The sequence below is a fragment of the Montipora capricornis genome, chromosome 10 (genome assembly GCF_036669925.1).
Source record: "Montipora capricornis isolate CH-2021 chromosome 10, ASM3666992v2, whole genome shotgun sequence".
NCBI classification, from domain to species: Eukaryota; Metazoa; Cnidaria; class Anthozoa; order Scleractinia; family Acroporidae; genus Montipora; species Montipora capricornis.
Genome location: NC_090892.1, coordinates 22716495 through 22731177, shown reverse-complemented (window position 1 = coordinate 22731177; position 14683 = coordinate 22716495). Strand labels below are relative to the sequence as shown.

Genomic DNA, 14683 nt, shown 5'->3' with positions numbered 1-14683 from the left:
TTTCGGGGTGATCCCCAAAAATAATCAGCCTGGGAAGTGGCGTCTCATTTTAGACCTATCATCCCCAGCGGGGCAAAGTGTCAATGACGGCATCCCTAAGCCCCCATTTACAATTCAGTATGTGTCGGTGGATGCTTTCATTGATGGCATAATGTTTCTGGGTCGAGGAACGTTAATGGCCAAGTTCGACGTGGCCAGTGCATATCGGAATGTGGCTATCCACCCGGACGATCGCCCCCTTCTTGGCATGAAGTGGCGTGGGCAATATTTTGTGGATTTGGTGCTCCCTTTTGGGCTGCGTTCAGCACCATTTATTTTCACCGCCATTGCAGACCTGGTTGAATGGATCCTGGTTCACAATTATAGGGTTACATTTCTCCGTCATTACTTGGACGATTTCCTCACTTTGGGCCCACTGGCATCCCCTGTGTGCCACAACAACCTTCAAACCTGCGTTCATCTGTGTACAAAACTTGGCCTTCCCCTTCGTCCAGATAAGTTGGAGGGGCCCGCGACTCGTCTTACAATCCTTGGGATTGAACTTGACTCCGAGAACCTTCAGGCTCGCCTTCCGACTGACAAGAGAGATAGGATTGTTTCACTGTTAGATGAGTGGTCGGCAAAACGTTTTTGTAAACATCGCGAGCTGAAGTCCCTGATTGGCCATCTCTATAACGCCTGCAAGGTCGCCCCACAGGGTAGGACATTCCTTCGCCGGATGATCGACTTGCTTTGTGCCTTTCGCCGTGATGATCACCCCATTAGGCTTAACCAGGAATTTCGGCGGGATTTAACCTGGTGGCGGGAACTGTTCCAAACTTGGGATGGCCTCAGTTTTTTCTGCATGCCCACATGGGCACCTCTCCCGGACTTCCAGGTCTCATCGGATGCAGCTGGCTCTTTGGGCTATGGAGCTATTTTTAAATCCCACTGGTTTGCTGGTGCCTGGTCAGCTGCACAAAGTTCCTCATCTATAGCGTACAAGGAGCTCTTCCCAATTGTGGTAGCAGCCTATCTGTGGGGCCGTCAGTGGGTATCTCGGCGGGTCGAGTTCTTTTGTGACAATGAGTCTGTGGTGGCTGTACTTAAGTCTGGCACCTCGCGGGACAAAAACCGAATGGTGTTGCTGCGTTATTTGACTATGCTGGCCATCCATCATTCCTTCTCATTTACAGCTTCATCTGTTCGAGGCAAAGCTAATCCAGTTGCTGATGCACTCTCTCGATTCCAATTTCAGCGGTTCAGACGCCTGGAGCCACAGGCCGACCCAACCCCATCTCCTATTCCTGCCTCCCTTCTGGCAGCGCTTCAGATGCCTTGACTCAGAAGTGTCGGTTCTTACTTACCCAAGGTCTTGCCCCTTCCACCCGACGAGTGTACCGATCCGCCCAACATCGATTTAAAGACTTTTGCCGCCAGGATGGTCGTGCAAACCAGGATGGCTCCATCCCCCCAGCCACTGAGGAGACTCTCATGCACTTTACTTCCTTCCTGGCCGACAACCTGAACCATTCCTCCATCAAGGTCTATCTATCAGCAGTGCGCTCCCTTCACATTGACCATGGCCTTCCCGATCCGCTAGTCAACTGTCTTCGTTTGCAGCGTCTGCTATAGGGGCCTTAAGCGAGTTCAAGGTCCAGTGTCACCCAGGCGCCTACCTATCACAGTTGATCATCTGAAGGTCATTCAGTGCTCTTTGAACCTGTCTACTAGAGACCATGTGATGTTGTGGGCTGCGTGCTGCTTGGCATTTTTTGGGTTTTTGCATGCGGGCGAATTCACGGTCAACTCGGCATTCGATCCTCACACCCATATGACTGTTAGCGACCTGCAAGTGGACTCCTTGGAGAATCCCTCTTGTTTCAAAGTCCGTATCAAGTGTTCCAAGACAGACCCCTTCCGTGTGGGTTGTGATATCTACTTGGGGCGTGGCTCGGGCTCTGTATGCCCCATAACAGCGTTGGGCACTTACTTGTCTCTGCGTGGGTCTGCTCCAGGGCCCCTGTTCTTGTTTAGTGATGGTCGTCCTCTCACCCGGCAGCAGCTATCATCCTTTTTGCAGTCTATCCTACATGGGGCTGGGTACTCCGGCTCCTACTCCGGCCATAGTTTCCGGATTGGGGCGGCGACAACTGCAGCGGCACGTGGTGTTCCGGATCACCTGATCAAAACCTTGGGGCGTTGGTCGAGCGAGGCATATCAGATCTATATCAGAACCCCAGTTAGTTCCATTGTCCGTGTTTCCTACCAGTTGGTGGCGTAACAGGTAGTGGATTACTCTGGTTACCAGCGGGGCTGGGTGCCTCAGGTTTGGGCTATCGGGGGCTTAGGCCTAGTTGCCCCGAGCCCCCTTGCTCCGGGTCCTTCCTACCCGGAGATCCCTTCGGCATGGCGTGGGGGGCTCGTGGCTTGGTTGCGGGTTGGGCAGGCCAGTCGGGTGTTCTAGCGCCTTGGGGATGTGACTTCGGTTTCAGCCCCAAGGCTTCCTGGGCACCTACCCTCCACTAGCGACACAGGCGTTAAATATAGTTAAATGAAATTTAACATAGTTAACGACTAGGAGCTAGTCTGGTCAGTAGCGTTTTGCAGGCGGTTGTTAGTGTCTTGGCCGTCTGGTAGCGTTGTTCAGCGTTTTGGTGCGTTCTGTAGCGTTTGTTATAGTTACATGGTTCACGACCGGGAGCTAGTCCGGTCAGTAGCGCCTTGCAGGCGTTTGTTAGCGTTTTTTATGCATTTTTGTAGCGTTTGCAGCACTCTTTAGGTTGTGGGAGCCCTGGGGCTGACATGGTTCAGCGGTATTCCTGCGTAGTGCATGCCTTGTTGTCCAATGTGCTTGCAGCGTGTTTGTTGCTCTGTTGGCGTGGCGTTGTGAGTCGGATCAGGAGTTTAGTGGTTCTCGGCGTTCCCTCCCTATCCCCCCCCCTTTTTTTTTTGTGTGTGCTGTTTTTTTTTTTTTTGTATTCCTTTTTTTTTTTTCTTTATTTATTTATTTAGTTTTGTTTCCACTGAGCTATCTGGCTCAAGTGTGACGGGTGCCTTAGGGGGGCCTGGCGCAGGGGGCTCGTGGCTTGGTTGCGGGTTGGGCAGGCCAGTCGGGTGTTCTAGCGCCTTGGGGATGTGACTTCGGTTTCAGCCCCCAGGCTTCCTGGGCACCTACCCTCCACTAGCGACGCAGGCGTTAAAGTGCTACTATGACCAAAAAATAAATTTTTCTTTTTCTTTGGATTTCAAAACTATGTAAACTAAACAGTAAATGACCCAAGTTTTACGCCTTTAATTTCAAGCAGACACTTGTTTATTTTAACTGGAATTTTCCTATCTGATGGTCCGCCATTACTAACTTTAATATCTTGAGAGAGCTGGATCGAGGAGAAAATGGCATCAAAGACTCAACAGCTTAAGAATGCAATGCGGGTGTAAGCGGATGAATTAATATGCAGCATGGGAGTTCTTGGCTTTCAGACTTTTAACCCGTGTTTTGCATATATAATAAAACTGCGTTTACATGCTGAAATTTTAAACTGGTGAGTAAATGACGTCACTTTTCCCTAGATCTAACCCTGTTGAGGTCCAATTCGTCAGTTTGGAAAGTGAGTAATGGCAGACCGTGAAATCCAAAACTAACACTCAAAGTAAACGATGTTTGGATAAAAATCAAAGCTCAAAATTTTGCCAGTCAAGTGTTAACCAATCACACTTTCAAAATCTAAAGAAAAAAAGGAAGTGATTTTTTTAAAATCCTAGTAGCACCTTAATATTATATTTCAATTTTAACCGTGAAGCACTTTTAAATATTTTATACAAAAAGGACGATATAAATTTATTATTAAAAGACATACCTTTCTTGCTGAGATCATCCATTGTCAGTTGCTGCTTACAAGAAAAAAAAATAAAGCAAGGTCATATCATGTGTAAAGAGGTCTTTTAAACCACTTGTACAGTACATTTGAAATGCTTTTCTCGACTCATGTAAAGGATTGCAAGGTTTCCTGAACTTATATCATTCCTGTGCAAATATACTAAAAGCACTTGGGGAAGTGGACAATTAGGTTCATTATGCTCACAGTTTTTGAGTACTGTTTCTCCACAAATTGCAAATTTGAGACAATTTTAAATGAAGCACTGACAGTGGGATAGGGTAACGAGAGATGTCAGAGATAACACCCTCAGGTTGTAGAACTGTCAGGGTTCTCAATAGAATTTTGAACAGCCGTTGCTGTGCTATTTTCAACCATAACACAGAACATTACCGGAGATCATGTGGCTTGGGCCCTGTGGGCATGCTCCCAAGGGAAATTTTTTTATCAAGAGGCTCTGAAATATGTTTTCGTTTATTCTGAGATAATATTCTCTTATTTCTTCCAAACAACTTATTGCACATTTTAAAATCTGTTGAGTGGGTCTCAGAACTGGAAATTGAAACCACCCCTTTCCAAACCAGAAAATTATATACTGTAATATTAACCGCTAAATTAACGTTAATGGGTTTTATTGAGAACCCTGACTGCAATGTTGAATAGAAAGACTTTTTCCTTAAATTGAAGTTTCTGAAAAAAGATGTCATTTCCGAAATCTTTTCATAGCAGGAAACTGTCTTTTTTTTCTGACTTACATTACATGGATACATACTCACTTGACAGCTCCCAGTAAGGACTTTTCTGCAGGGCAAGTGACACCACAGGTAGCCCAAGCTCCATATATGTGTATCTGTACTGCACACAAGACTGAAGCAAGGTAAGCTATTTCTTATTTTAAATCGTAAATATTTTTTTGGAATTTTGAGAAAAACTGTTTTCCCCATACAAATTGTTATTATTATTTCTACTCTTGCATAGTATAGTATAGTACAGATATACATACATGTACATTGAGCTTGGGCCACCTGTAGTGACACACAACAACAGAACAGAACAACAACAACAGTTACTGTTAAGAATCCCAAACAGCCAGTGGCAAACTAGTTGCTATTTACAAGTGCAGGAAAACCTCTGAGTTCCCTGTTTTGGGGCCACAGCCAAGACAATCTACACTCTGATTCCCTAACTGTCTCATGACCGACAGCAACCTTTGAATGACAGTTTTACCTTTCTGCTTTTCTCTTCCTCTTTTCTTAGCCTCTCTTTTTCTTCTCTCTGTTGTTCTTTCTTTTCCTTTTGCTTTGCCATCTTCTCTTTCCTTTTTTCAAAACATGAGAAAATGAGAAATGAAGGTGAGGATGACAAACAGTGCAATTATTGCAATGGTGTTATCAAAAACTTGGAGTCATGTATTTTATACCACCATTGTTTATTCCGCTTCTTAAAATCAACACTGAGTCTGTCACATGCTATTTACTCAGAATGCCTGAAAGGTATCTGAGTTATAATCTCGGTTGACTTTGTTCGGTGCAGCAAAGTGGACACTAGAATTACAAGGCCGTGATTTAATTGGCTAAAAGCAATGCACTTGACCCCTTGGAGCAGTACAGTTCACCTCCCTTCATGACGAAACTTTTTGCAACAACAACAAATAAAAACAGCCGTGGTGTCAAGTGTTGTTGGAGTGGATTTCTGTTCGAACAAGGCCTCAAGACACCTTGGTTCTTACAGAATTTGATTAAAATCCAGGTTTATAACATGCACCCTTAATCTGCAACATGACCTTTAATGAGAGTTTTTCATAAATAATGTAACAATATTACAATAATTGAAATAAATATCATGTTTAAAAACAGTGATTTTGACTGCAGCAGCGTTGAAAAAACAAAAAAAGCCACATAAAAGAACTCATAAAGTCCAGGCAAATTGTGAACCCATAAAAAAATCTGGAAATATCAATAGGAATTTGAAGTGCTGCTTAATTTGTGTTCATTTATAGATTGGAAGATGAATTAAAAACACAACAATTAATAAATAATTGACATGTGGTTGTAAAGAGACAATATCTTTACCTTAATTCTGCAGCTTCAGCAGATTGTCTTTCCTTGTAGTCATGAAATGCATCAGAGGAAAGTACCTCATGACACAGAGTTACCATAACCTGTACAAAATAAGGAAAGAACAAAAGGTCATTCCTTTCTATCGTATCAAAATGATGTCATTGACTTCAAACCTTGACAAGAAAACAATTTAAAAGATTAAAGGGCTACTTGATCGATCAAGGTTGAACAGCTATACTGTCTTGAAACAATGCAATTTCAACCTGGCATGGAGGGCATGGAGCTCCCGGTGTTGTGGTCTGATCTATGGATATAGGGGTTAGGTGTCAATTGGGACGAAAGTTCTGTTCCTCTCCCCTGCCACTCCATGAATTGTGGCAAATATTTTAAACTAAATTAAACTAAACTAAACTAAACTAAACTAAACCTGTCACCTGAACCATAATTATTATTATACACCAAATCTAAAAGCATGCTAGAGTGGAAGGCTTTTTCAAAGCTTGGTGTTGATTCCTGCAAACGACTGTTGTTACTTGTAGTGACTCACTGATGCTTCAATATCCTGAATAAAAATCATCTTCAGATTCACATGATCTGTGTGTTGTCACCAATTAAATGTTTCACGCAATCCAGTGACAATGACAGGATGTCAAGTCAATATCATCCAAAACACCACATGGAGATCTGTCTCAAGACTACACCCTCCCATATCATCCTCCATATTTCATCTGCTCATTAAATGACAACTTGGTTACAAAAGATTTAATAACAGCTGCATTGCCAAGTGGAGGTTGGGTGCAAGGTGATACCCAACTTCAACATCACTCGTGCCTCAGAATATAAACAATTTAAGTCACAAAGTGACCCCCAAATGTTGCTCCCCAATATTATTAAGGATAAACAGCTGCATTTACCCAAAGCTAAAAATAATGCTGACCTTTACCCTTACCTTGTTGTTGAAAATAGGTAGCAAAGGGGCAAGGGGGTGCATCTAATTAGGTGATCTGGACATAAGTGCACTTTTGGCAGCCAGCCCCAAGATTGAATAATACCCCAACGGCTGCCATGTGTAACCAAGCCATGAGCCTCCCAGCCAGATGGCAGGCACCTGTTACACTGAAATATTGGTGAAAAGAAATCCAAGGGAAGTAGGAGGGGGATGCTGAAACAACCCTCAGCAAGCACACTGGCAAAGAAATGCTACACTGCCTAAAACAATACCATATGACCATAAACCTGTGCTTGTAATGCAGTTGCTCTTTTTTGAAAACTCATCTAAATTGCATTTAAATACATCATCAGTCTGACAAGTTTCTTTAATTTCTAAACTTTCTATAAATGCAGATTTTGTTTTGTATCAACTGTGTCTACATTAAGATTTTTTCCACATAAAAATTATGACTGGGAAGTCATTGCACCTATATAAAAACTAACTTGATGTACCTTAATCTTTTGTGCTGCTGTGAGAGTGTAAAACTCTTGATGCTGAAGAGATTCCAGTGTTCCCTGAAATTCTTTGTATTCTTCATAAGCCCTCGAGCCCTTCATTTTGTTGCTAAGATATAAGCGGGAGACCTCTGATGCTGTCTGTCGTGTAAGTGGCACTTCTGAGAGGTGCAGACCTAATTCTTCTCCCTAGAAAATGAACACCTAAACCTGTCTAACAAAAATGACTGGACCTTACAATGTATGTAAACTTTTATATTGAATCTAAAAGCACCCAGGAGATTCAAGTTATCTTTGCGTAATATATGCAGCTCTAATAGTATGATACTGTTTTGGTACCGTATATCATTATAGTGCCATAGTAGATGTCTTAGACATGTGGTTACTAGTGAAATACTAAACCCAGAAAGATTGATGAAAAAATAAAAGAGCATCGAGAAACATTGGCCTCAAGGATGACATATTGATCATTTTCAAGTTCCCTTACAACTTTTTATTCACTACAACTTTACGTGTGCACTTTGAGCGTCTGACAGTTTTTTAAGACAAAAGTTCACAGATGTTAAGCCATGTCCGGTGGGGTTAGTATTTGGATGGGTGACCTCAAAATATATGAAAAATAGGAATAGTTACATATATACGAAAAATAGGACTACAAATTCTATTTTAACGCTAAAAAATGTGAACTAAGTAAGGTACAGATTTCGTTAGCTTGCTTTACGCAAAACAAAATAATGTTGATGCAAGTAAATAATTATTGATACACAGCTCTTAGGAACAGCAGAAGGAAGTTTTCAGAAGTGTTGATCGAGAATAAAATATCTTGCCATCAGCAACAAAATTTGCGTCATGTAAACAACTTAAATTTCAAAAGATATACAGTTCAACCCCTTATAAATGGCCACCCTCGGGAAAAAGTGGCTGCTTAATGGAGGTAAAAACAATAGAAAAGTCCTCATCTGGACTTTGATTACTGGCCAGCTAATAGGGGTTCGACTGTAGTATTATAATTAAAAAGTAAAGTTAGATTAGGTTCAACGAAATATCATAGATGTTTATGTTCATATCTAATTCTCTGAGACTTTTTGAGCCTACAACCTCCTGCTCTGCAATCTGGTGTCCTGTCCCACTAAAAATGGCTACACAGACTAGAATTGAATTTGTTTTTTTTTTTTTAACACACACCTCAGTTGAACTGTCTTGAAGCAGGATCTGCAAAAATACCACTAATATTTTTGACAACAAAGAAAACCCTTTGGGACCTGTGATCAGGGCATCTGATAAATTAGCTGAAAAAAAAAAGTGACCTTGTGTCAATTAATTTATATCGGGAGAGATTTAGCATTGCATAATATGTGGAATGGCAAAGGGAAAATGGCATGCTACTGCTTATCATACATTATTTTGGTCAAAGCATGAAAATTCTTTTATAATTCTAATTTGCCTCTCTTTTTTCAAAAATCAATAAATGAATGCAAGGACTCAAACCTTCTTGTGAGGGCCTTCTCTAAATTGCATTACTTTAACCAAATAAATGACATCTCCAAAATCAAACAAAATGCAGCAAAAACCAGCAAGCTCTGACCACCAACCCAACGGTATTTTAATCAATACCCCCCATGTAACATCTTCTTCAAGAAGAAAAATGAAAAAATGAGAAAATCTTCTAACCTATGGAAATATGCAGAGTTTCCTTGGGAGACAGAAGATCTCGGAAAAGGTTAACAAATTCTGCAACCATGATGACATCACTGTATGTTTCAAATGTAATTCCACTAGGTAGATTTATAGCCTTGGCTGGAAGTGGCTTCAAGATCAACAAATCATCATCATCCTGTTTCTACAAAAGAGAACTGTAAGTGAAAATTCAGAAAGCATATAACTCTAACGAGACATCTTGACACAATGAAATAACTGGATTAAATCTAAACCACCAAATATATTGTCAAGCCATTTTTATACCATCACAGGTAGCCCACCATAATAATTATTGCAACCAAATGCAGTGGCCTTTTAGTCACAGTACACACACATAGCAAAAACGACAACAAAGTGACATATGAAACCGGCCATTTGCGGTGGTATTTTCCTTCCAAGACCAGAATGCTTCGTCAAAATGCTTAATTCTTCTTCAGGTGCCTCTCCCCTCTTGCAAACAAAGTGAAATTCCTTGAAACAGAAGACATTTAGAGGATTCTTGCCTTGGTGGTAAATTCTGCCATCATGCAAATGGCCTATTATACAGGGGTATATTGCAGAAGTGGCAAATGACTATTAATGATTAGTTTAAATGGGGCTGGCTCTTAACTACCAAACCGTTGCCATGAACCTCTTTAAATAGTCATTTCTTGAGTCCCTTTAGAGGACCACATTCACCCTCCAGGCATTGTGTGCAGGAGAACAATAATTTTCATATCAAATAATATGAAAATTCCATCAAAGTTGAAATTCATCCAATCAGATCGCCACGACAAGCAATGCAAATTTCCATAACAAAAACGCTCAGTCGAAAAGCGTGTTGGTTGAAGGTGGGCCTTTAACTCCCACTTATTCTTTTCTGCCAGGTGTGTACTTATTAACATTTCTTTGTCTGGTTCAACTCACAACCATAATTATTTGGTAAATCACATTACCAAAACAGAAAATGCCTATAAACTCAGCGAGTTAACTATGTTTTTCACAAAACACAACAGTATGAGAACACTCGAACACAAAATCTGTAGCACAGATTTTTTTCCTTTTAATTCTCAAAAAATTATGAGGTCATGAGGCCTTCCTTTGATGCACTTTTCAAAATATCAGTCTAATTGCAGACTGCTAACAAGGGGTAAAATGCAGACTAAGGTTATAATGTAACTGTTGAAAAGCCCAACCCCTTTAGAAGTGCAGTAATTGTGAAGAAGAGCTCCCCAAAAAACCTGTCGGCCGACTGTCGGTCAACTGTCGGCCGACAGTCGGCCGACTGTTGGCCGACAGTTGGGCAACAGTCGGCCGACTGTCGGCCAACAGTCGGCCGACTGTTGTCCAACTGTCGGCCGACAGTTTGTGTTATGTTTGAGGCCAAAGTGTTGGCCAACTGTCGGCCAACAGTCGGCCGACAGTCGGTGACCTGTTGGCAACCTGTCGGTAACGTGTCGGTTACCTGTCGGCGGGACAAACTAAAATAATCGTAAGCATTTACTTGTCTATTGCTTCTAAACTACGCGAAAAGAGCTAAAGGCAGTTCATAACGATACCTTGAGCAGCACTTATACTACTAATATGGCTTTTGTCCACTGTTTTAGCGTTGGCTAGCGATACTTGCCCACATTGTAAACATCATTCATACATACATGACATACCATAAGAGGCCGCGTTGCATTGTAGGGCGATTTGAAGGAAAGTGTTTGTCTCCTCTACTAACTATGTATTGATACGTAGCTTATGGTTTTCAGAGTTTTTAGCAGAGTTTTCGATTAAATTATCTTCCAATGCGATTCTTAGATTGTCTGGTGTGTTGTAAATTACGCAAGTGATATATCCTATACGCATCTGATAACAACCGATAACAGTTGATCGGTAAGTAGGTGAAGTCTCTCGAGTCATACATCACCATTACGGAATGTCACGTTAACTGCTCGTTTTTACCACAATTTTTCTTTTTTCTTAACCGATCGGTAACCTGTTGGTTAGCTGTCGGTAGACTGTCGGTAAGCTGTCGGCCGACAGGGTTTTTGGGGAGCTCTTCTTCACAATTACCAGAAGTGCTAACCTTAAGCATTAGCACTTCCAAAGGGTTTGAGCTTTTTCAACAGTTACATTGTAACCTTAGTCTGCATTTTAGCCCTGGTCTGCAGTCTGCATTTTCCACTGACCAATGAACACCTACCAGTACACATTTTTGTCCAAGTCTTCCATTTGACTGCCTGAAATAGAATGTATATACCAGCAAACAGGTCAGCTAAACCACATGAGAAAAAATTAAATGGAAAAAGAATAACTTCTGTGGTATCAATAAGGTTAAGAGGTGTTCCTGACCAGCAAGTGTAATCACTATATCTGGCCCTGGATCATGAAAGGCCACATGGGTTAGGGTTAGGGTTAGGGTTATGATAATTAATGTATTGAGAAAAATGAAGCTTCAATACAACCCCCACTTATCTGAACATTTTGATTTCATTATTTTGTTCAAATTCTTTTCACATCCTCAGCAAAAAAGGCCAATGATTTTTCATACCACTGATCAAAATTAATGTACCCCCTTCTGGATATGTTACTTAACACATGTCTTCAGAAACGTCTAGCATCCCCCACAGCAGGGTGTCGAAGCTTTGAATGGCAACTGCAGCATGGAGGAACCAGGATGTGCATGTATCCTTTTGCTCATGAATATTTACATAATGTACTGTATATTTGATGATTTAGAATTAATTAGGTAAGTCGGATTCTGAGAAGAACACAGACTAGTAATGCAGATACAGTGTATCTCTATAATTATTTAAAATTATTAGGTTACCGGTAGGTCACAGCTCTATCTTGAAGTTCATTCATTTTGATTGAATCCACAGACAGATTGTTGAACAACATTTGCCACTGTGATGCCTGCACACTGCATGCTGACCCTATAGAATATAAACTACTCTCACCATTTCAAATTTTCTTTCTCTGATATAAATTTCTCAGCCAAATGTTCTTGTTGCAGTGTAAGTGAATTGAGTGTCAAGCTTCTTGGAGAGGAGATTACTTGAGCTGTTGTCCCCATTAAAGTATTCACTGCATTGGGTTTGTCTTTCTGTTGTGAAATACCGAACCTGACAAAGAAATAATTAAAGTAAAGTAAAGTGGTGCATTTATATAGTGCCTTTATCACAAACATCTCAAAGGCGCTTTACAATGATCAATTTACCCCCAGCGGACTGGAAGCATATACAGGCGCAAATGTCAGCCGCTTCTAAGCAGTCCAATTACAGAACATATCAAATTTGCTGATGAGGATTCTCAGAATTAATGCACAATAACACCATGCCCCTAATTACAGTTGCCTGCAATACCACTGTACTAAGTTAAGAGAGACCACACAATGCTTGGGCAGCACTGGTGAGAGTTGGGGAAGGGTTTGAGGTCATTGCTTTGAACGTTTAAGACAAGAAGCAACAATTAACCCTCTCTCCTCTTACATTTGGCTGGACCTGAAGTTTAGGCAATCTTTGAGACTCAGCGAAACTAGCGATAATTATGTTACTGCTTTGGCTCAGCTAGAAAAGTACTATAACCAAAAAAGAACATTCCTATTAAAGGACATAAATAATTATGAATTCTATAGGCGCATTTTTCTTGTTTTTATAACACTTATTGAGTCTAGCAAAATCTGGCGACTTGATGTCAGATCAATGGTTGCCAAACATGTTCCATACATGTATATAAAAGCCACAAGACTACCCAGGAGCAGCTTGGCAGAAAGTAGCCTTGATTCCCAAGAGGACAGTATTTACCAGTGTTGGTAGTTTTTTTAAGTGTCACAATTACATGTATCAAGTGTCAAGATAATCATTTTGATCAATGCGGTACCAGTTTGTATGACAACTGACAATGCTCCTGGTCTTGAGTCTGGTAAGATGTGACATAGTGAAATACCTAGAAGAAATGGGCATTATCCAACACCACCTTGTGGCCAAGAGCCAGTGAAGAGGGCGAGCAACGAAATCCGATCTCTTTTTAAAAGGGTATGCAAGTTTTATAATTAGGCTTAAGGAAAGAATGGGTTTGCAGACACAAACAAGTTCTTGCTGCCCTACCACCAGGAGCAACCCAGCATATCTGTTTTCGAAGAGGAGACTGACAGCAAAAATACCAGAGATCAAGGAAGATGACGAAAAATAGAGTACTGCATGGCAGAGACCACCATGCAAAGCAAAAAAAAAAGTGAGCCAAAGATTATGCTTCAGACAGAGAAATCACAAAATAGGGGATGCTACATTGTCAAAAAGAAGAACAACAAGCTATGAAAGTGAGCCATTCAAAGTTACAGGTAGATATGGAGACCAGGTTATCCCACAATCCCCTCAGGGAGTGGAATATAACAAAGACCTTCTAACTTGTCAAGTCCCTGCAAAACAAAACCACAACCAGAATGACAACAAGGGTCCCTTGATGGAGCCCCACCTCCATATAATGTTGATCAGTCAATTCAGTAACATGCACCTCCCGAAAAACTCTTGAGGACACTGACTGACTGGTTGAGATTAGCAACCTTGATAACCAACATTGTGACTTTTTTCTGTTATAATGATAGGAGAACCAACCAAGATTCAACTTTTTTTGGGAAAGGTTAACCTCATGCCCATGCTGCCAGCAGCCTTACCCATTCTCACACATCTGTGGATCACCCCTGGAATTTGCAGGGGCTTTCATGTATAGCTTTGCATACTAGCGATCATTGAGGATCAGTGCTTTGGGAGAGAATCTTTGCCGATTCATTAGCCCTGCCCTCCCTTCCCTCAGGGCAACTTGTGTTAGGAGTTAAGTACATGCATTAGGTTAGGTAAGTATTTCCACTGAACTTGTTTCAGTGTAACGGTGCCTGTTAGCGGCTGCTTCTGGGCTGATTCCAGCTTGTGGGGTTGCCATGGACACCTCCCTTCCGGGCCTGGATGACTTCAGGTCCTTCCCTGCTAACTTTTAAGGCACCAGTTCCCAAGTCCATCAATTGGCGATGAGTTTAACATGGGATGATTGGGGTATACAACAGTGCACCATTTTAAACATCCATTCAAATGTTCTGCTCATGTGGTTGTGTCTATCACCTGCTGCACAATTAGAGTTATCCATGCTTCAAGCAACTTGAACCAGTTAAGTGGCTTATATGAATAGCAGCTTTGAACACTGTGCCTATCATTCACGTAAACTGTACACTTAGCATTAACCATGCTTCAAGCAACTTATTAATAAGCCAGTTACTTAAGGGCACATTATTAGCTTACATGTACATGGATACCACCTTATTATCTAGTGGAACAATCACAATAACTACATTAATAATACTATACATTAACGTTTGGTTAATTAATTACATGTACTTTTCTCTCCTAAAAACTGACCAGTGCATAATCAAATATCAACAACAAAATCTTACATTTCCGACAACGTCTTCTGCTTCTTTGACTTCATCTTTGGTGATGTCTTGTCATTCACGTCCTCCTCACACTTTTTGCTCAGGTCCAACAGGGTGGTCTGCTTCATTTTGCTGGTTGTGACTCTTTTCTTGAATCAATGGGTGAGACACAAGTACACAAAGATGTAAAAAACTTAACATGAAACAATCTCTGCTTTCAAATGCCTATC

General features: G+C 41.3%; 2 protein-coding genes across 2 annotated transcripts in view; one reads left to right on the top strand and one right to left on the bottom strand.

Moving 5' to 3' along the window:
* The first annotated feature begins 151 nt into the window (after positions 1-151).
* Positions 152-1321, top strand: LOC138020427 (uncharacterized). Its single transcript, XM_068867416.1, has one exon. The coding sequence runs from the start codon at positions 152-154 to the stop codon at positions 1319-1321; it is 1170 nt and encodes a 389-aa protein (XP_068723517.1).
* Positions 1322-3683: 2362 nt separating this feature from the next.
* Positions 3684-14683, bottom strand: part of LOC138020426 (tyrosine-protein kinase BAZ1B-like) — a 67392-nt gene continuing 56392 nt past the window's right edge. Inside the window, exons 9-18 of the mRNA XM_068867415.1 lie at positions 14475-14602; positions 11989-12153; positions 11232-11268; positions 9035-9203; positions 8549-8652; positions 7361-7552; positions 5930-6018; positions 5085-5175; positions 3840-3870; positions 3684-3706 (exon numbers count right to left, since the gene is read on the bottom strand). Coding sequence (XP_068723516.1) covers positions 3684-3706; positions 3840-3870; positions 5085-5175; positions 5930-6018; positions 7361-7552; positions 8549-8652; positions 9035-9203; positions 11232-11268; positions 11989-12153; positions 14475-14602 — 1029 coding nt within the window. The remainder of the gene's footprint in view (positions 3707-3839; positions 3871-5084; positions 5176-5929; positions 6019-7360; positions 7553-8548; positions 8653-9034; positions 9204-11231; positions 11269-11988; positions 12154-14474; positions 14603-14683) is intronic.